Source organism: Narcine bancroftii, chromosome 11 (assembly GCF_036971445.1).
Source record: "Narcine bancroftii isolate sNarBan1 chromosome 11, sNarBan1.hap1, whole genome shotgun sequence".
In the NCBI taxonomy this organism is placed as follows: Eukaryota; Metazoa; Chordata; class Chondrichthyes; order Torpediniformes; family Narcinidae; genus Narcine; species Narcine bancroftii.
In genome coordinates, this window is record NC_091479.1 from 16,104,691 (window position 1) to 16,128,101 (window position 23,411).

Genomic DNA, 23,411 nt, shown 5'->3' on the forward strand with positions numbered 1-23,411 from the left:
CCCAGTGATCCTCTCGGTCGTTTTGATGCTCCTCCGGTCTGATGCTTTGCTCATGCTTTCCAATACCATGATAGATAGACAGATAGATCAATGGATGGATGGATAGATAGACAAATAGATCAATGGTTGGATGGATAGATAGACAGATAGATCAATGGATGGATGGATAGATAACAATGGTCAGACAGAATGGAGTGAAACATGAACATCTGCAGATGCCGTGATTGTAGTAAAAATGCATCAAAATGCGAGAGGAACTCGGCCGGTCTTTCAGGAGACAAAGATATATTGCTGGGGAGGGGGGAGGGTGGTGGTGAATAGAAACCTTGAAAATTGTGAAAGAGCAGTCAAATTTTTATTTTTAAGGTATTTGTATTGAGTTTAACAAAAACCCTTTACACGAGCTAAACTAATGATAGCACAAATCATTTGTAAATTAGAAGCATTAACTAAAATTATTTCATTCAGGAGAATAATTAAACAATAAAATCATTACGTACTATGTCCAGAAATAATATTGAATACAAATAATACAGGTAAAATTCCCTTATATAAGATATTTTAAAACTTCTCTGATGTGATCATGTTGCTTTGTTAACCCCCCTCCTTTACTCTTAATAATACTCTTCTAATCTACCCCCTCCCTCTAAACAAGGTGATCCGCATATATTGTAAATATGATTCGAATAGAGGCCCCCAGACGCCAGGCAGGGAATGCCCGGAATCCCCGATCCCACCACTTCAACTCTTCAGATTATAATTATAATCCATCAATGGGCCCCACATCGCATCAAATTCAGACTTTGCATCTTTAATTTTAAATCGATTTTTTTTTTTCCAGATTGACAGAGTAGTCAAATCTACTCTGATTCCCGTCAAGTAGAACAAGTAACTGACTTCGAACCTATTGCGAGTATCTCTTTTATATCATGTCAGCAAGCCCCGAATTCATTTACTAAAACCAAATGAACAAATTTTAATTGAGAATCTGACATCAACAATTCAGGAGCGCCATTTCCAATATTTCCTAACAAGTGATTCAGGGTTTAAAGGAAAATTCACCCCCGTTATCCGATGGAAACCCAGAAAGGGTTGACCTTTGAACAAGACCATGTCGAGTGAGAAAAAGGTTCCAATTTCTGTTCCACATCTAAAACATTGTTACGATAAAGTCGATCTCCATCTACTCGATTTCTGAGGAGTAAATATGTAATTGGTGTAGAAAATGATAATGAAGTAATCTATATCTTACATTGGTAGTATTTGTCATAACTTTTTAACATAAATTTTGCCAGTCTTGTTGATCTGTAGTCACATCAAGATCTCGTTCCCACCTTTCTTTTGAGTTCAACAAACCTGTTCTCGAAATAATACGCATGCAATTGAAATAAACTTTTTCGTCTTTCCATCAACCATAATTTGTTCCAAATTTGAAGGATCTTTGAAAATCATTTCTGATCCTCGTTTCTCTCTTAAATAAGCCCTCAATTGAAAATAACGTATTATGAGGTATATCATATTTAATCATTAATCAATCCATCATAACAATCCCCTAATTTATAATGCCATATATTTAAAAAACGATTTCCCACACGATGCTGACTCAATTCTCCTGCTGGCTCAGATCGCAGAATAAATTAAACACTTACAAGGAGGCCTGTTGCGCCAGTTTATTTACTGCTTCCCCTACCCAAATAAACCCTGTCCCAAAAACAAATGTACGGTAGCTGGCATTCAGACAGATGGGAGCCAAGGAAAGTTGTTTAACTTTTAGCTGTCTAGACTAAATGACTCCACATATAGCCAAGTTGTAGAGCGGGAGTGGAAACCACAGCGTCAAGGTGACATTGCTAATCCGAAGATTTTAACCTATCTTTGTGTAGATAGAAGAGCTTATCAGATCAATAGTAAAATGCATGCCTTCCAAACACGCAAGTCTGTTGACTGTCGTAAAACACACAGAGAAATGGTCGGGGAATTCAGCCGTCCTATGGAAGCTGCGAGACCGCCTGGGTTCCTTCGTCACGTCCGTGCGCTTTCAGTGGCATTTAACCTGCGCAGTTCCGACGCTGCTGACAGAATGCAGTTCCCCCACAGAAGAACAGGGGCTTCGAGAGACAGCTGAGGTTGGAATCGGGAGCGGCGTGGCTGGGCCGCTGGAAGATCTTCGACTCGGGCGAACGGCACCCCTTTGGCCCGACCCTAAACTTGTCGGTCTTCCGGCACACCGAGGCATCTGGGAGGGAATGCTGACACCCTGAGGCCTGGCGTAGCCAACGTGAGGGCGCTGTGGGGAAGGGCTATAGTTTCGAGACCTTGTGTTACGGGGCATTGAGGGGCTGAGAATGGAGGAGAAAACCCTCAAATGAGAGAGGGAAGAGTAACCAGAAGGGGCTACGTAGTAACAATGTATAGTTTTGGAATGATATTGCATGGTTTTTCTTTGTACATAGTTTTATTGTGAATAAAGTTTATTTTGAGGGAGCATGATGAAGGAACATAGCAGGATGATGTCAAGGTTCACACCTTACTCTCCTTGTCCAGGTCCTAGGGTGGAGCTGCCTTCAGCAAGCGTAACGTAAGGAATGGAGGATTCAGACACCTCAGTTTCCGGTAACTTTTTTATCTGCACTCAAGCTTGGTGGGAGATCCGTCACCTCAGTAGAGGTTGATGGAGTTCCCCAAACATGAATTTAATTTAGGCATACAACACGAGCCCGTGAAATCCAATTTACCAACAACCCTGGTACATTTTGAATGGTGGGAGGAAACTGGAGGACCCTTCCCCCCAGAGGAAACCCCACCCAGACAGGGGGAAACCGTGCAAACTTCTTACAAACAGCACCGGATTGAAACCTGAGTCACTGGTGTTGGAACAGCGCTGAGCTAACCACTTTGTAACCATTCCGCCCTGTACATAACCGTGCCACCCAGTACATAACCATGCTGCCCGGTATGTAACCATGCCTCCCAGTATGTAACCATTCCGCCCTGTACATAACTGTGCTTCCCAGTACATATCCTTGCCGCCAAGTATGTAACCGTGCCGCCCGGTATGTAACCATGCTGCTCAGTATGTAACCGTGCCACCCAGTATGTAACCATGCCGCCCAGTACATAACTGTGCTTCCCAGTACATAACCTTGCTGCCCAGTATGTAACCGTGCCACCCAGTACATAACCATGCCGCCCAGTATGTAACCATGCCGCCCAGTATGTAACCATTCCGCCCTGTACATAACTGTGCTTCCCAGTACATAACTTTGCCGCCAAGTATGTAACCATGCCGCCCGGTATGTAACCATGCTGCTCAGTATGTAACCGTGCCACCCAGTATGTAACCATGCCGCCCAGTATGTAACTGTGCCACCCAGTACATAACCTTGCTGCCCAGTATGTAACCGTGCCACCCAGTACATAACCTTGCTGCCCAGTATGTAACCATGTACCCACTACGTAACCGTACTGCCACCTTAATACTAACTGCTATTTGATGTTAGCCAATTACAATCTCCTAGGCAGCTTAGGATGCTATCGGTGATCCATGGTTAGTAAGGGATTACTTAAGGTGGTGTGTGAATGGAAAGAAACATGTTGAGAACTGCTGCCTAGACGGAATATTAGGTATTGTTCCTCCTTTAACCTCAGTCTGGCAATGCATGAGGATCATGTTGGTGTGGGAATGGGATGGAGGTTTGAAATGGGTGGCCACTGGGAGTCCCTGCTGTTGTACTGGAGAGAGTGTAAGTGCTCAACAAAGCGGTCTCTCAGTCTGCCCCCAGTCTCTCCTATGTAGAGGAGACCACAACGGGTGCACCGGATGCAGTAGATGACCCCCCCCCCCACTTCCCCCACTGCAGATTCACACGCTCCACTTGTAAGGACTGTTTGGGGTCCCGAATGGTGGCGAGGGAGGAGGGTGCGGGCACATGTGGCACTTCCTGTGGTCACAGGGGAAGGGGCCAAGAGGGCGGATTGATGGGAAGGGACGAGTGCACGAGGGAGTCACGGAGGGAGCGGTCCCGGCGGAAGCCAGAGAAAGGAGGAGAGGGGAAGATGTGCCTGGTGGTGGAAATTTTGGAGGACAATAGGTTGGAAGCAGAGGCTGGCAGGGTGGTAGGTGAGGACAGGGGGGTTCCTATCCTCGTAGCATCTCGGGGTAAAAGGGGCCTGGGCAGATGTGTGGGAGAGATGTGGGTGAGGGCTGAATTCCTGTGCTGTAATGTTCTGTATTCAATGAATAACAAACAATACAGTCAGAACGCAGGACAGAGATATAGAATCTGGTGGGATGCCATAGACGTGGACCAGACAGGTGTTATACTAATACAGACTCTCGGCCACCACTAAACTGGCCAGTGGGAAAGCATCTCCATCTGTTATATCAGCAGAGTGGAACATCTCTACAGCCAGAGCCAATAGCAAGCAACTCCACACATGAGAAGCCGTCAGTCCTGTCCTGTACAGTTCTGAAGAACAAATAACAATAATGTCAGAAAGAACAATCTTTCTGTCGACATCAGCAACTTTTCGCAATCAATAGATGGTTATATATAGGTCAGTGGGGTTAGGTGGGAGAAGGTGTTCGGCATGGACTAAAAGCGCCAAGTTGGCCTGTCTCTGTGCTGTAATTGTTATATGGTTATATATATTCATAATCATTTATTTTTACTATATAGAGAGTCTGCGCTGCTCAAATACACCAATTACCCGTCAAATCCTGAACTATTTTTGGAGGATGGGATTCGTGGCCGTAGGAAACTACAATCACAGGATTCAGGGTTCTTTTACTGTCAAGCAATAAAACAGATGTAATACTGTTTTACACAAAATTGCCTTTTGTCTGCTGTAAGGCTGACAAAGAACAGACATCAGTAGAAATTGCCTGGTACCCGTTACGGTCAGAGAAAGAGAAGCAAAAGAGAGTTGCTTCACTGGATGTGCCTCCATCTCTCCCGCCGCCTCCTCAGCTGCACGGCCTCCAGGACGAAGCCTCAGCAGCCTGAGCTCCAGATCCAAACCTTGAACACGATCAGGAAGCCCTCAGCACCCTCTCGCATCCCGGTTCGGATACCTGGCAGCCCTTCAGCCGGTCTCGAGCCTGTCTCCAGCAACCCCCCCCCCCCCCCCACCCGGCGCGAGCCTCCTGACCGCAGCCTGTGTGCGTTCCTCGCTTCGAGTTGCCAACAGCCTGTGTGTTCTTCAGCCGCTCATCCACTATATCCCATCAAGTCTCGTTATTTGTCGCGTTATCAAGCTGGTTAAAGTTTTATTTTCTCCAGAGTTCATAGACATAACACAGGTTACAGTGATACAGTGGTATGATTAAACTGTGCAAAGTTAGTAGAATTTCAAAGTACCATTATAAATAGTATACTAACTTATTTTATAATTATAATTAACAGAACAATATTTTAGTTTTGGTATCAGTAGGTGAGCTTTATTCTGAAGCATATTTCTCCTTTAAAAGCTAAACACTGCAAGGATTTTGATCCGTCTGTATTTACAGCAGTTTGGATTAATTAATCTCAGTAAAACTTGATGACAATTGAGAGCAGATGGTGGGATTGTCTTGTTTATTCACTGTGCATTAATAATAGGCTGTACTGTTAAACAGATGGCCTTGAATTTTCTGAATACCTTTGTACTTCCAAAGTATGTTGATAAAGGAGAGCTTTTAATCGAATGTTGACACTATGTGTTAAATAGACTGCAGGAACTGGTAGATCTGCTCTGTGTCAATGTCTTTTCCAAAGGAGAGAGAATCGTGGCCTTTGTCTCCTGGATAAATCTATATCAATGTCCCTTTAAAGGTCAAATTCAGTTCAGGCAGCCAGCCGTTCTATTCTGCGTGCCAAGGTGTGCGGGAAGTTACTGCTTTTCAAGAGTAAACTTCTGATTTTGATACTGAAAAGCGCTGAAGGATCTCAGCAGGCCACAAAGGGTCGTTTGGGGGCCTGAGCCCTTCCTCAGGAGCTGATGGGCACATGAGCTAGTATAAGTAGAAGAGGATAAAGTGAGGGCATAGAAAGCGATTTCTCAGAGGTCTGGCATTGACGGTGGGCCAAACGGCCTCAATGGTCATGAACAGGGAACGCACAATTCTTTTTCAAGGCATTTAAGTCTAGTTCTCCCTCCAAAGACATTGTCTAATAGCTGCTTCTTTTTCACATAGTGGCGTCACTAGGCATGGTGTCACCCTGTGCAGTAACTCATGGTGTCACCCCCCACCCCCCCACCCCCATGGATCTCCTCCTGTACCAAACCATACAGAATCTTTAGTAATGTTTTTTGTACTGATGGCACTAGTAAATCATAATTCACTGAATGTAACGGCAATAGTAGTGAGATAAACAACCAGCAAAATTAAAATTACAGTTCCTACCCACAGCTTAAATGTATTTACATTTCTATAGTTTCACATGGTTAAAGTGAAAATCCGGCCAGAAAGAAAACAACAGAATTCGAAATAAAATCGCGACGCCAAAATTTTGTTAATTTTAACATTAAACTTGATTGTTACGTTCTCAGAAATGTTATTGACATCGGTTCACAAATACCACGATATTGTGGTTAAAATGCCAGAAAATCTGACAAAAGCAGCGACTATAAATTAGCCAACACCAACGGAAGCAACAGCGCCTGCTGGTGGCGCGCGCAGGCGAAACCATGTGATTCAAAGCATCGTGGTCATTGGGGAATAACAACAGCTCTGACCGGAGCGCGTTAGAAGGCTCAAAAAGTAAACGAGCGTCGAGTTTTAGCCTCGTAGGGATGTTGATACATGTAAGTTGAGCTGACAAAGAATGTTTTTGATGTTATAACTAATGACAGGGATATTAAAATAAATTTCTGCTGTCATTTTGGTGTCATCCCCTCTGATGGTGCAGTCCGCACCCTCCTAGTGACGCCAGTGGGTTCCTATTCTAGTTCCCCAGCATCTGCGGACCACAGGCCTTGCAGGATTCTCAGAATGTTTTTCCGCTTTGAAGCTGGGTTTTGATAAAGGAGGACTGCGTTTTATCTCAAAGAGCAAGAGCGTTGATTCACCAGCCTTTCATGCGAGCTTTTTTTAAATGCTGGACGGATGTGATTAAGTATTCTCATGGCGTTATCTTCAGGTGTATTCCTCCCATGGGTATCATGGTGCTGAATTTCCATGAGTTACGTCAATAATAATCTCTTAAGCTTCACCGCCCAGTTCCCTTTCCTGATGTCCATCCAACGATTTCATGTCAAAATCAGAATCAGAATTTATTGTCATGGACCAATGCTTCAAAGTTCTTTATTTTGCGGGAGCTTAACAAGTGCAAAATAATGGTATAAATTACAGGGCATTAATTCGTGCAAAAGAAAAAAATTGAGGCGGTGTCTGAGGTTCACTGTCCATTTGGAAATTAGATGGCGGAAGGGAAGAAGCTGTTTTTGTAAAGTGTGTTCACTTTGGTTCATCGATCGTTCAGCGAGCGGGGAAGAAGCTGTCCTCATGCCGCTGAGTGCTCGTCTTCAGGCTCCTGTACCTCCTTCCTGATGGTAGGAGGGTGAAGAGAGCATGGCCTGGGGGGGTGGGGGGGTGTCCTTGAGGATCGAGGCTGCTTTCCTGAGATACCACCTCTTGTAGATGTCCTGGATGAAGTGAGGACTAATGCTCATTATGGCACTGGCCGAGTTCACAACTCCGTGTAATTTTATCCTGTGTATAGGCACCTTCACACCAGTCAGAATGCTCTCCACCTGTAGAAATATGCAAAATTTTTGGCAACAGACCAAATCTCCTCAAACTCCTCACGAAGTATAGTCACTGGCGAGCCTTCTTAGTGATTGCATTGACATGGAGGCCCAGGATAGATCTTCAAGAGATGTTGACTCCCCGGGAATTTGAAGTTATTAAGCCTCTCCACTGTTGACCCCTCAATGAGGACTGGTTTTGTTCTCCTGGTTTCCCCTTCCTGAAGTCCACCATCAATTCCTTAGTTTGCTAACATTGAGTGTTACCTGACATTAACCAATGACAAAACAGTCTCCTCCTCAGCGGCAAGCATTACCCATTATACCTGTTGCATCGTACTGTGGACCAGTCACACAGATGTGCCTCCCTCCCCTCAGGTAGTTTTGGTTCCCCCATTTCTTGTACGTTTTGGAGAAATCAGGGCTAGAGGAATTTTATCAAGCCAGGCTGTCATCACATGTAATGGGGCCCTCCACTGCCCTTGGGTCTACAACCATCCCAGCAACAGAAGGATTAATCAAGTTGTATTCGTCAACTCGACAGATCCTTACATTAAAGAAACTAGACAGACCCTAGCATTAAAAAAAAGAGATGGTTGTCAACTTCAAGAGGGCCGGGGTGGTGGGGGGGTGGGGGGGTGGAATCTATGCTCCGCTGACCATTGACGGCTCCACTGTTGAGGTCGTCAAGAGTATCGAGCTCCTTGGGGCGCACTTGGCGGGGCATCTCACCAGATCCCTTCACACCAGCTCCACAGCTAAGAAAGCCCAGCAGCGCCTCTACTTCCTGCAAAGGCTGAGGAAAGTCCATCTCCCACCCTCCATCCTCACTACATCCTACAGAGGATATATCGAGAGCATCCTGTGTAATTGCATCACCGTCTAGCTTGGAAGCTGCGCCTCCTCGGACCGCTAGACCCTACAAAGGATAGTGAAGTCAGCGGAAAAGACCATTAGGGGCTCTCTTTCTACCCTGAAGGACAACACTCGATGCAGGCGAAAGGCAATAAACATTGTGAAGGTCTCCACACACCCCTCACGTAAACCGTTCTCCCTTCTGCCATCTGGTAGGAGGTACCATAGCACTCGGACCCTTACATCTAGATTAGGCAACAGTTTTTCCCCCCAAGCCAACAGGCTCCTGAATACCCAGAACATATGTGGATAGGGTACCATGAACTTTTACTGTATATGTCTTAATATTTCAATGTGTTGAACTTCTGTTCTAACTTGTATTTACGTAAAGATGCTCTGTGGTCCTGGAGAAACGCTATCTCGTGTTTACCGTGCGAGCAGAGTATGAACAAATACTTGACTTCCACAGCCATACCATAGCCGTGGCCTGCATATTCCACTCACATTCCAAAATGTGATTTAAATAATGCCAGGGAAAATTAGAAAGTTATATACTGAGCAGCTGGTGCCACGTTGATACGTTGCCTCAAGAAGTCAGCCATAAACGGTCTTCCTCACCCTGGGTTTTTGTTACTACTTTCAAGCAGGAGGTGAGTTCAAGAACATGTAAATGCAGAAAATTAGGGGAGAAATTCAGCCGGTCCCGCAGCGTCCATATGAGGCAAAGATATATAACCAACGTTTTGGGCCTGAGCCCTTCGTCGAGGTCAAGCCCCTGGTATCTGTCATCGATAGGGATTAGGAAATGCCTGATGAGTGTATTTTCAGATCGCTTGAGATTGCGTGTTGCGTGATTGGCAAAACTAATGGTGGGGCTTGCCAATTTTAAATTGAGACCGACAGCAGGGTGACGGCCATTTCGACCCATGAGTCCTTGCTGCCCAATTTACACCCCATTAACCTACATCCCCCGGTACGTTTTTGAACAGTGGGAGGAAACCCATGCAGACATGGGGAGAATGTACTAACTCCTTACACACAAAGCGGGATTCAAACCCAGGTCCCGATCGCTGGCATTGTAAAGGCGTTGCGCTAACCACTACGGCAACCGTGCTCCCCTTTAAACTTCCGTATTTTTGACCTATTCATTTTCCTCAAATTGTTTTGCCGGTTGCTTGAATTCCGGATAACAGGGCGCTGTTTTTCTTAGCCTCCTCTGGTCACTGTGGAACCTGCCGTGTTCCTCCAGCAGTTTTGTGCGTTTGCTGCTGTCACAGCGTCTGCAGACTTTCTTGTTGCTCTCAAATTCAGGAAGAGCTTTTTTTTAACTTCCCCCCCCCCCCCACCCCACTTCAACAGCTGCCAAGCTCTTCAACCACCTTGACTAACCAGGCCCAGCAAAAATAAGTCTGTCTGAAGCATCAGATGAACAGAAAAATCTGCAGATGTACAGGTGTTCCACAACTCACGATGGGAGTGCGTTCCGGCAAACTGATCGCAAGTCGATAAGGGATACCGCGCCTATCGTTTTTTTTATAATTAAATTTGAACACCTTTAATCTGCACTCCAAAAACCACTAACGTACGCAGCTGAAAGCACACAGGGCACGAAGAATGGTTGAAGCATTGAGCTAAAATTAAACGCTGGATGGTGGGGACGTGAGAGAGTAGCATACCGCATATCGCAAGCACAGGAACGGATCGGAATTCGGACATTCGGATTCGAGCCATCGTAAGTAGGGGAGCACCTGTCGTGGAACACTCAGAAGTGCTGAGGAAACTCCTATAGTTGTGTGACCTGCTGAGATTCCCCAACACATATTGCATGAAGGAAACGTCTTTTTTTGCTTTAACTGCGGTTGTGAATACTTTTTATCTATCTGTTCAGAGTTATTACCCCTCTTTCCTGTCTCATGGTACATTGTGGTCATTTTAGTTGATGCTGGGGCGGCGCAGTCGGCCTCGAGGTTAGCGCCTCGCCTTTACAGTGCCAGCGATCGGGACCGGGGTTTGCATCCCAAGCTGCCCGTAAGGAGTTTGTACGTTCCCCCCGTGGGATTTTTTTCGATTTCTTCCCACTGTTCAAAATGTAAGGTGGGGTGGTGTAGGTTAACGGCGTGTAAATTGGGCAGCATGGATTCATGGTTCAAAATGGCTGTAACGGTACTAAATCTAAATCTAAAAATCTATTGTAGTTGGTACCAAAATCCTAATGCTGTCTGGAAGGAGTTGAGAGTGAAACCCGAAAGTTTGCAGACTCTTTGATGGTTGTAAAAACACCGAAGAGCTAGACGAGCTCAGCCGCAGCATCGATAGGAGGTAAAGATAGATTTACCTTTGTTTCAAGGATTGAGCAATGAGGTCTTGGTGGTCACTGAAAGTGCACTGCAAGAGAAAAGCAGGCAGGCACCTGAATTAAAAGGCTGGGGAGAAGTGAAGAAAGGGCGGGGGGGGGGAGGAGCCCAGGTCAACAGGCAAAAGGGTGTTAATTGGACATGGGCAGGGGAGAGGAAAGGAGAGAATTGGTCGGGGCAGCGGGGAAGGCGCTATGAGCGCAGAGACAGTTTCTGGCCTGAGCCCTTCATCGAGCTATGGGATGGGTGCTGAGGGTGAGAAGGGCCTCGGGCGCCGAAGGCTTCCTGATGGTGTCGGAGGTTTGGATCTGGAGCGCGGGTGGCTGATGGATCGAACAGGGGGCTGCAAAGCCAGTGGGAGCGCTGGAGGGGACTCCATGAACATTCGGTGACTCTGAAGGGGGCTTGGTTTTGCTTCTCTTTCTCCAGGCGATCTTCATGCTGGCTCCTTGTTTGGTTTGCGGCAGACAAAATTTGATGTGTATCGTTTAATACCATTTTGAATGTGTTATTATATGACAATGGTGGGATGGCATGGTTGGTGTAGCAGTTAGTGCGACGCCTTTACAGTGCCGGCCATCTGGACGGGACTTGGGTTCTCATGCCGCACTGTCTGTAAGGAGTTTGTACGTTCTCCCCATGTCTGCGTGGGTTTCTCCTGGGAGCTCTGGTTTTCCTCCCATCCTTCAGAAATGTAGGTTAATGGTGTGTAAATTGGGCGGCACGGATTCTTACAGCTGAATCTTTCTGAGGACACCACAGTTGTCGGCAGAATCACAAATGGCAACGAGGAAGCGTACAGGAGGGAGATCGATCAGCTCGTTGAGTGGCGTAAAGACAACATCCTTGTGCTCAACGTCAGCAAAACCAAGGAGATGATTGTAGACTTCAGGAGGAAGTCAGGGGAACACGACCCAGTCCTTATCGAGGGCTCAGTAGTGGAGAGGGTCATGAACTTCAAATTACTGGGTATCGACATCTCTGAGGATCTGTCCTGGAGCCTCCACGTTGATGCAATAATGAAGAAGGCCCGCCAGCAGCTATACTTCATGAGGTGTCTGAGGAGGTTTGGTATGTCACTGAAGCCTCTCGTAAACATCTACAGGTGTACTGTGGAGAGCATCTGGTTGCATCACTGCCTGGTACGGAGGCACCAACTCCAGGGGGTTATTAACTCGGCCTGCGACATCACAGGCACCAGACTCCACTCCGTCGAGGACATCTACATGAGACGGCGTCTTAAAAAAGAACCCCCTCCACCCAGGCCACGCCCTCTTCGCTCTGCTCCCTTCGGGGTAAAGGTACAGGAGTCTGAAGGCTCAGCGGCACAAGGGCAGCTTCTTCCCCTCCGCCATCAGATTCCTGAATGATCAATGAACCAAAGACACTCCCTCACTTTTCGTGCACTACTAGTTTTTTTATAGTAATGTTGTAAGATGATTATAATATGAATGTTTGCCCTGTGATGCTGCCGCAAAACGCCGAATTTCTTGACAATAAATCCTGATTCTGAATTGTCCTGTTGCAGTTCTGTATGTCTTAACAATAAATAATAACAGGAACCTTTGAACTTTGAACTAAGGAGGTAGGAGTGAGAAGAGGTTGTGGTCGGAGGAGTCGATTTGGATGCTGTTGAAATCTTTATTTTATAAGAACGCCATTTCCCTTGAAACACTTTAGAGGAGCGCATTGGCATTAAATTCCACCAAGTTTTCCAGCCAGGTGGTAAAGTTGAAAATGATATTCATCAGTAAAGTTGAAAGTGCACTTCCTAACATGTACCACCACCATCAGTGTGTGATCTGTGGTCCACTCCTGGTGCCTTGGAGCACAGAAACAGCTGGCTTACAATGAGGTAACACACAGCAGATGCAAAGTTTCAATTGACTTCTTGATGCAAGTGCCAGATGAGATCATTGCAGCTCACAATTTATTGGCTCTGCTGTGGTACACACACAGCATCGTCTCAAAAAGGCCAAATAAGGAAGTCTGTGAGCTTCCCAACATTTTTATACAGAGTAAACTAAATTCTGTTTTGTTTTCAATAAATTATGCTTAGCATTAGATCATTTAAATGTTTGACCTAGAGCACAGTAAACCAGCTCTTTTGGTCCATGAGCCTTAACCGCCCATTGGAGGGTGGGTGGAAGCCAAAGCACCCAGAGGAAATCCACGCAGGCCACAAAGGGAAAAAAAAGACATGATTAGCGCCACGCTGTTACGGCGCCAGCGATCGGGACCCAGGGTTCGAATCCTGCTCTATCTGTGAGGAGTTTGCACACTCTCCCTGTGGGTTTTTCCCCGGGGGGGGTTCTAGTTTCCACCCACCGTTCAAAACGCGCTGGGGTTTGTAGGTCAAATGAGTGCTATTGGGCGACACGGACTCGTGGGCTGAAAGGGCCTGTTATCACGCGATATGTCTAAATTTAAAGAATAAGTTTAAAAATTTTAATGTAATCTTAAAATTTAAATTTAAACTGCGCTGGATTTAAAGCAAGATCACTGGAAATTTAATGCTGATCTTCCTATAAGAGAATTGTGTGTGTGCACCATTGGGTCGGCTTGCACCAAATTTAAATTTCAAGATTAAATTTTAATTTTAGACGTGCTGTACTGTAATAGGCCCTTTCGGTCCACGAAGCCATGCAAATACATACAATCACTGTACAATTTTGAAGGGTGGGAGGAAGCCGGAACACCCCGAGACAAACCACGCGGACGCAGGGAGAACCTCCAAACTTCATACAGTCTGCACCGGATTCGAACTTTGGTCGCTGGCGTTGTAACCGTATTGCACTAAACCATGCTGCCCATTTCGGAGTGAAGCACGAAACTCTGCAGTCGCCGCGATTGAAGTAAAAAAACACGATGCTGGAGAAACTCAGCAAAAGTCCAAAACATCCAGATGACAGAAATCCAGACCACCCGGGAATCCAGGCTCTCAAACGTTTTAAATTTAGCGGGCTTTTGTGTTCGTACGTAAGCGCCACTGATGCACAGCAGCAACAATCGACCATGCTTAATACGGCTAATCTTCTCACAAAGAAATTCAGTAATTTTATTTTAAAATTTTCACTTTTAAGCGTAATATCAAGCATTACACACTTTGTGGTTAAAAAAAAATTATGATTTCATTTTTGTTGTTATTTATCTACAAAACTGCTGACTTTGATAATGAAGCGCGCTGCATTTGCTAGTGAATAAACTGTTAGGTAGCATGGCGGTGGGGGTGCTGTCAGGCAGCGAGGAGTTGGGTCACCGGCTTACCTGTTCATCTCTTCTGTATTCCTCCTCAAATTAGAATTTTTAAAGTGCTGCCCGAGAATCCAGAAATCCATACCAACCCAATCCACGAGCAGTCTGGATTTTTGGACTTTTACCGCTCTTTCTGCTACAAAGATAAAGATATTTAACCAATGTTTCCGGCTTGAGCCCTTCATCAAGGTACGAGCAAACTGTAGGCAGGCGCCTGACAAAATGGTGGGGGGAGGAACGCAGTCCCACAGGAAGGAAGTAATAGGTGGGTAAGGGAGGGAGGGCACACCGTGAATGGAGGGGGGGAAGGGGGTGGAGACCTGGAGGAAAGAGGACAGAGGGAGAGTGGGGAGTGGGCTAGCAGAAGTTGGAGCTCGACCCTCATTCCATCCAGTCAGAGAGTGCCCCGGACAACAAAAATAAGGCGTTGCTCCTCCAATTTCTGGGGGAGGTGGGGGCGGTCTTGGTTTGACAGTCCGTGAGGCCACGGACAGTCACGTCAGCTCTGGAGTGGGCCGCAGAGCTGAAATGGTTGGCCGTTGAGAGAACCCTGTCACTGATGCCGACAGAGTGGAGGTGCGTGACGAAGTGAGCTCCAGTCTGGGGCCAGCCCCCTCCCTCCCGGTCCTCTTCACGCTGGCGGCTCTGAAACACGTGACCTGTCCCAGCAAAGGGTTTTGGCTCGAAATGTCGACCATTCTTTCTGCCAACCGGTTCCCCCTTTGTGGAAGAAACTTTAAGCAGATGTTGGGTCTAACATTGTTGGTGGACAGCCCCTGTGGGGTACGGAGTAATGCCAGCCTGCTGATGTTCTGGAAGGAATATTGTTTGGAAGCCAAGTTGTAGCCGCAACTGTAGTCAAGGACACTGATATTGATTTATGATGGGTTTTTCTTAAAATTAGACAAAACTAAGGTTTTAATAGAAACTGTTGTCAAGGTCTGGATATAGTTTGCAAGCTTTTGATTAAACGATATGACTATAATTTCTGTAAAGGCTTGTTTGTCTGGGTGTCCATTGCTCTCCGTCTATGCTGCATGACCAGACGAGTCCATCCCTCCCCCACCCCTCCTGCCCTCCACTCCTCTTCTTTTGTCAGAAATTCCAGAACTGGAATATTATGGCACAGTACAGGCCCTTCTGCCCATGCTGTTGCACCGACCCATGTAAACCCACTCAACAATCTAAACCAATGGTTCTCTGTGGTGAAAGGCATTTGTGTCAAGGGTGTATGGACTGGCCAGCCTGAACCTACCAGACCTTCCCTAACCCCTCCCTTTGGCTCCTCCCCGGATTTCCCAATAAAGGCTGGCGTGCCGGGACTTGCCCCCGCCCCCCCCCCCGGAACCTGGCCAAGTCGTGTATTAGTAATGTTCAGGTTATTGGTCATTAAAGCCGTTTAATCACACCATCATGTCGACATAATTATTGTGTGCACCACATTCTCAACCTTTTTTTAATCCCACTCACATACTACCTTAAGTACCGGTAATCCCGTACTAACCACGAAGCATCTATGGCATAGGTTGCCATAGGTTCTCTGTGGTATGTAAGGGAACCTTACATATATATACCATGGTATGCGAGTGGAAAGAAAAAGGTTGAGAACTACTGATCTAAACCTTTCCTACCTCACACCCATAACCTTCCATATTACTTGTTCCAGTCTGAGAGTCTTTTAAATGTCCCTATTCTACGCTGGTGCACCACCAGCCTTGGCAAAGCATTCCACACACCCACTCATTGTTCGGCGTGGGTGGGCGATCCATCCATCCCGATCTCTGACCCTCCGAATTGTCGTCCTTCGGCGAAGGCACCATCTTTGAGCCGAGACCGTCATCGACGTTGAGCTCGTGGTTATACGAGGGAAGAATTACTGAAGTGGTTTCCCGTTGCCATCTCCAGCTGCGGTGCCTGTACTGGACAGGTCACCCTGGCCACTGATCAGCAGATTCATCTGCCCAGCGTTTTCTTTTTAAATTTTGCAACCAGAAATTGCAATCTGTTGAATCTGCCTATAAAAACCATCCACCTGTGGCAGGCTGCACCAAAAGAAAACACAGACACAATACTGTTTGGGGCAACACAGCTTTATTTCACTCACATAAAGATCTGGTTGGCTGCTAGCTGTGCTCACAGTGGTCCCGGGAGAGAGAGAGAGAGCACATGTTGGGACCTCGGCTTTATACCATGGGCCCTCTGGGCCCACCTGGTGGTCAGATGTCATTAGGCCGGGTGCTGTGTCTCTAGGCCACCTGGTGGCCGAGTGATGCCCCGCAGCGTATCATCATACCACCATCTGCTTCACGTGACCCTGATTGGGAGGCTACACCTTACCCAAGGGTGACCTGCAGGCTATCGGACGGAAGGAGTGCCTTACACCTCCTTTTAGTCAGCGATTGTGAAGCACTGACACCGACATTGCACCCACTACTTTGTGTACAAAAAAACTTACCCTGATGTCTCCCTTAAACGTCCCTCCCCTCCCCCTTGTATATATGTCCTCTGGTATTTGCTACTGCCGTCCCAGGAGAATGGTGCTGCCTGCCTACCCTCTCTGGGCCTCTCGTACTCTTGTAGACCTCTATTGAGTCACCTCTCATCCTTACTTTATTCCAAAGAGAAAGGTTCTTGTGCTTTTCAAAAGTAAAGACCATTTTTATCTTTATCAAGGTGCTTCAGTCTTCAGTGCTACAACCGCAGATGCAAGCAAAGGCTGTCGGGTTTGTCACTCCCGAGGTTTGCATCCAAACGATTTTGTAAATGTTTATTGGGTTGGGAGTAAATTTCATGCTCTTATACATTTTCTTACGGTGGCTGCAGAGAAATAGATCAGAAGTCATGCCACCCATCAACGTGGATCGTTGTCTGAGAGATTGTACAAAATCACTGAGGTCACCCTTCCGCCCCGCACGCAGCATCTTTCAGCTGCTCCATCGGGGAAGAGATACAGGAGCATCAGAGCAAGCACGACCAGGCTGAGGAACAGGTTCTTCCCACGGATGCTGAACGACCAAAGGAACTGCTCACACTGACCGCCAAGACTCTCATATGTACAAAACAATATTTATTTGCTTGTATATATGAATACTTGTCCTGCGTATGTATTGAATGAGTGTTATGTCTGGTTGTGTGTCTGCGTGTTTTGCACTGAGGACCGGAGAACGCTGTTTCGTCGTACTTGTACAATCAGGTGACAATAAGCTTGACCTTCCACTAATTTGGCTGAATTCCCTTTTGTTTTGTGGGGAGGTGATGCAAATTGACAAGGGTCTGCAGTAGAGGGAAGGATATGGGAAAGATCATTGCTGTCATTCTGGGGTGATGTAAACCAGTTCACACAAACAACTGCATTTATAGAGCCTCCTTCGAAAGCTCAGGGTGTCAGCTACTTTTCGGCCAATGAACTGTCGCCTTTGGTGTGTTGGTGTGATAACGATCGAAGATATATATCTCTAATCCAAATATGATATTCATGTCATCAGACTGTCAAAAGGCACCATGAATTATTCTCATTGGAACCAGGTGTTTTATTTAGGTAAATTCAAATTCATTTGTCATCTGAGTGTACTAGTACAACCTGACGAAACAGGTCCATGGTGCACGCAATAAATGAACGTTTTTTTCAAAAAAAAATTGAACATCAAGTTAGGTCAAGTTTATTGTCACCTGATTGCACGAGTACAGCGTTCTCCGGTCCTCGGTGCAAAAGACGCAGACACACAACCAGACATAACACACAGGGCAAGTATTCGTACATACAAATAATAAATAAATGCATTTTTATAAATATGACAATCTCGGAGGGTGAGCGTGAGCCGCTCCTTTGGTCGTTCAGCGTCCTCACTTGCCCGTGGGAAGAAGCTGCTCCTCAGCCTGGTGGTGCCGGCTCTGATCCTCCTGGATCTCTCACCCGAGGGGAGCAGCTGTGTGCAGGGTGGAAAGGATCCTCAGTGATTTTATATGATCTCTTCAGACAATGATCCCAATAGATCACGTCGATGTGAGGGGGGTGCTGGGGGGGGAGACTCCCGTAATCCTCGTTGTCACTCTTATGGCCCATGTGGATATTGATCTCTGTTCTATTTCTCTGTCGCCACCATAAGGTGAAGGGAAGGAAGTTTAGGGGAGAGATCAGGGGTAAGTTTTATACACTGAGAACAGTGGGTGCCTGATGGTGAAGGCTGGAGCAATAAGAGAAAAGAGGAAGGATTGAGAAGGTTTATGTACGTCAGCACGAGGGCCTGCGCTGAGCTTTTTGTGAAACTTATACTTGGTTGAACTTATCAATCTGCTAAAAGTACTGAACGGTATTTGTATTGAAACCTCAACAACCTCCTCCCTCAGATGTTCCATCAGGTTTACCACATTTTCCATCAACAACAATTTCTGTTTTTCCATTTCATTTTATTTGTCTGAGCAACAGAGCAGCGGTGTGCAAGAACTCATCGTCAAAGCATCCCCAGATCCCAACCCCCCAAGGCTGGTGACCATTACCTGTGGGTGTGGATTGTGAACATTCACTCAGTGATTCCCAATGCAATCTACCCATCCCCTTCCTCATCCCCTTCTCCCCCGCCCTCCACTTCCAACTGCAGGAATGACTCTAAAATATTAACAAGTTCCAGTTTATTTGTAATTTGCAGTACAACCCAATTAAACAGCCTTCTCTGGTCCACAGAGCAGAACAGTACATAGCACACACAATGGCCATTTTGGCAAGACATCGCAGAAAGGATAACAGGAGGTAAATTCAATGCGACTTTCGTGGGCGACCCGGAGCTGTACTAACTAGGTAATTTCATAGAAATAAGCGACAAATTGACCAAATATCAAATCTCATTTATAAAAATAGCACTGGCGGTAGCAAAAACAAAGTATCGCGATCACTTGAATACCCAACTCCCCTCTACTTATAGCACGACAGACTGCGGAAATGTACAGCTGTGTACATATAACTTGAAGAATAAATATGACACTTGTAAAGGTCTGCACCACATCAGGGCCCAGATACAGTAATAAAAAGGAACAAAAAGGGCTGTAAAAGTAACTATTATATATTCAAAAATGTAGTTTCCCTAACTCTACTCGATAAACTTAAAATATATCCAAGCTCTGACGGTGAACGGTTCTGTATGTGTGGAAGGGGAGGTGGGAGGGAGGGAGGGACTTTTTTGTTTGGTGTCTTTGTGAGATTTAAAATGTAACTATGAATAATTTTGGAAAAAATATTCAAAATAAAACTGACGCACTTTAAAAAAAATATATGTAGAAATATATAAAGTGGTGTGTGTGTATATAACCACACACACACACACACACACACACACACACACACCCAACATATTTACATATATTAAAATAAATATTTTTAATAAATAATAAAACTATTTCACTATAACTTGGAAATTGTTCTGTTTACAAGATAATATCACTTCATTTTTGACTGCACACTTACAAACAATAAAAAAAAGCCTGAAGTCTTTCCCACAGCATCTTTCATATAACATATATTTGCAAATGCAAAGGTACAAAATTGTAGGCAGAAGATGTAACCATATTGTTGTTTACAAAAGGCAACAGATGAAGGAGCTTGTCAGAGCCACATTCTGTCTGCAGTGGAACTTGCTGTTCTAAGAAGGTCATGTGGTTTTGCAAGCGGAGAGAGTCAAACAACCTTTCTCTCTGAGTGAGAGAGAGAGAGAGAGACACACACACACACACACACACACACACACACACACACACACACACACACACACACACACACACACACACACACACACACACACACACACACACACACATAATGTTTCACTTGGAATAAGGGAAACATAAAAGAACTCTGTGGTGACCTGAAAGAAAGAGGTTATCATCTGGAGAACCTTGTCACTGGAGTGGCTGATGGAAGTACATCAGTTATGGGTATCCTGGAACAACAAATCTCTCTCTGAAAACCGACAAGAACCTTCCTGAGTGGTAACCATTTGCCTTTCAAGCCCCAAAGCCTGGTGAACTTTATAAATGTTAAATTCTGTGCACAGTATAAGACTTGCCTGCAACCAGTGAACTTGGAGGAATGAGAAGTGAGATTGGACTGTGAACCAAAGAACTTTACTGAACTTACACCCACATTACACATATGTGCGCTTAGAATTGGAAGGGGAGTTAAGTTAGGTTAGATAAGTCAATAGTGATAAGTTAAAAGTTTGATCCTTTTTTCATGTTTAAAGATAATTAAAAACAACTTTTGTTTAAGTAACCATTTGTCTTGGTGAATATCTCTTGCTGCTGGGTTTTGGGGTCCTCTGGGCTCGTAACAGTCTCCATCTACATTTCTTACTGCCTGGGAAAGGCAGAAAACCTTCTGAAGGGCTCATCTCACCCCAGAGATTGGAGAGAAGGCACAAGAGTGTGCATCAAAAGGCTTAAAGTTTCTTCCCTGCAGCCGACAAGCTCCTGAATGAACCCCACAGTAGAGCTATTGTTGCTTTCCACCACTTGATTTTTCTATGCATTGTTGCTCTACACTCTGTAAGTTGTGGTCTTTAAATGACTAGATTCAAGATTTTTTTTCCTTTATTGTCATATAATATGGCACAGAATTGCCCTTTGCCTGATGTAAGGCAGACAAAGAGTGGCCACCAGCATTGCCCGGCGCCCCCTACAGTATGAGAGAAAGAGAAGCAAAAGAGAGTCCCTTCAGAGTCGCTGAGTGTCCATGGATTTGCCTCCCGCGCTCCCGCAGTCTCTGCAGCCGCACAGACTCCTGTATCTTTCATCAGGCAAACCTGAGCTTCAGAACAGGTTATCTCTGAATGTCAGACATAATCTGTTAGAATAATGTGGCAAACAGCCTTAAACCTTTGATCTGCAAATTCAATTTCCCCTTCCTCTACAGTTTTTTTCTATCTGATAACTCTCCACCATCTTATCTGATTGGCTTCAGTGATTAAAGCATTCTGAGGATCCATTAATTACGACATCTACCTCTGTTCCCTCCATGGGCAAATATATAAAATCCTGAAATGTCCAGTTTGGGGATGATCGACAGTCGTGCCTGTTTAGCTGAGATAGTTGATAGGAAGAAAACCTGCTTTTGGGCTAAACTTAGTCTTGTCTCATTTTGTTACCAGATAACGTTAATGATCTATACTTCCCTGCATTTGTATGATTAGCTCTGCTAGGTCATCCGGAGACTTAACTCTAAGTATTCGGGGTCAGGGATTTAGGAGTGGTTAACTCGTTAAATGAACAATGAACAAAGGAGCATTCCAAGACACTCATCATGGTGTGGGATGGAATAAATGAGGCAAATTTCCTATTTTAACTGGATTGAGAAAGTAAATTAAAGTGTTCTGAAAAGAAAAAGGGCATTTACAAACTAACCGCTCTCTCCAAAAATATTTCTCAGGCAATAAATGGTCTCTGTTGCCTCGATTGAATCAAACTGCTTATTAAGATTGAGAGGAGATGACCCGACAGGACAGAGACCAGCGAGGGGCCCCAGCGCCTGAGGAACCCACGGCGGCTGTGGGTGACTTGCGGTTGGGGGACCCATGGTGGGCTGCTGGTTCACAGAAGCCAGGATCCGAGAGGTAAGGCTGCCTGATTGTGTCAGAGGTTTTTGGATCTGGAATCTCGGGGTTGCCAGTGGATCAAACGGGAGTCTGCGCAGCTGCGGAGGGCGCAAGACCACTGGAGGCGAATCTGCAGACACTCAGTGACTCTGAAGGGACTCCCTTTTGCTGCTCTTTGACTCGTACTGTGAGGGGCGCCGGGCAATTCTAATAGTGACTCAGTCTGCCTTACGGCAGGCAGAAGGCCATTTTGTGTAATACTACATGACAATAAAGGAATCTTGAATCTTGAGGTACAGTAAAAAATATCGAAGTTAAGCCTCGTTAATTAAAATCAAGAATGCCTGGCAACGAGATTTGAATCTTTTAATGTCGAATATATTCTTAAACTGATTAACATGACATCATTTTGTGCGTTTTAAAGTGTTTCCTAGAGCACACAGGTCTAAAATTAATCTATCTCGTTTTTATCCAGTGTGACAAATGTAAAACAGGTGATACCTCTTTAATTCGCATGTTCTGGAAAGTTTTCAAACTTCATGGGTTAGTTGTAAATTAAAATTGGAATCTAACCCTTTCATAGCTCGTTTTGGAATACTTTGCGATGTTACACGAACTTCAATTCAATGTCGCATTTTATCCTTTCTCTTTGTTAATGGCGAGATGTGCAATTTTGATGAAATAGGACGACAATGTTTCACCGACACAATGGCTCAGGGATATTATGTCTTGTTTAAATTTGGAAAAAAAAATTCCAAATGATATATGGACTACGAACATAACCTTAAGAGTTAGTGTTGATTTGAAAATTTTGGCTCTCTCTCTCCAAGATTATGCCACTTGAATTTTTTTTAAATGTCATCCTTCAATCTTGCTTAGAATTTAGGTTTTGTTTTTGTATTTTTTTTATATCTCTGTTCGATTCTATTGTAACATTAGGTTTGTGATATTTTACTTCCGAATTTTTACAAAAGATCACTATTGTAACTTATGTTTACTAGTTCGATAGCACGTATAAGTATATTGTTCTTTTTTTTCTTTTGTACAGATACCAATAAAAATATTTTAAAAATTGAAGTTTGAAATTGACGCGTCACACCACTAGTTCGCCAATCGCTGTATGATCCACACCCACGGGTAAATAAAGATATTTGCTGTGATTGAATTGTGTTCAGACTCATTGCTTCTTGGATCCTGGGAATGTGCATCCCTCATCTCACAAGCCTGTTGAAAAAGTAAATTCACGATGGTGGAGAAACGCAGCAGGTCAAGCAGTGGTCCTTTATGTAGCAAAGGCGAAAATACAGAACCAACATTTCAGCCTTGTCCTATGGAAAAATGTTAGCAGACGTCCGAACAAAAGAGTAAGGGGAGAGGGGTGGTTGCAAAGGCAGGAGGTAGAGGAGGGAACAGCAGCGAGCAAGGGGAGGAGGGATAGCTGGGTGAAGGGAGGGGGTATAGAGAAAAATAAATTGGTTTTGTATGCATGTGATACTGAAACCTCCATTTGTCGCTCAATTAGGAGTGGTTACTTCTCTGTGGATTGTCACCTTGTCATGATGGAGAAGCCTGTGTGATCCTGTGATCACAAAGCAATTCCCCTCTATGCTCCTGGTAGGTAAGGTCAAGGGTGAGGTCT

The 23,411-nt window shown here is 45.1% G+C and overlaps 1 protein-coding gene across 2 annotated transcripts in view; it reads left to right on the top strand.

Annotated features, from left to right (window-relative positions):
- Positions 1-22,937, top strand: part of ppcdc (phosphopantothenoylcysteine decarboxylase) — a 76,104-nt gene extending 53,167 nt beyond the window's left edge. The window contains exons 5-6 of one of the 2 annotated variants that reach the window (XM_069902695.1): positions 2,545-2,613; positions 22,821-22,937. In XM_069902695.1, the coding sequence (XP_069758796.1) occupies positions 2,545-2,582 (38 nt within the window). In that variant the 3' untranslated portion in view covers positions 2,583-2,613; positions 22,821-22,937. The remainder of the gene's footprint in view (positions 1-2,544; positions 2,614-22,820) is intronic. The other variant, XM_069902696.1, reaches the window with a different exon arrangement.
- The last annotated feature ends 474 nt before the right edge of the window (positions 22,938-23,411 follow it).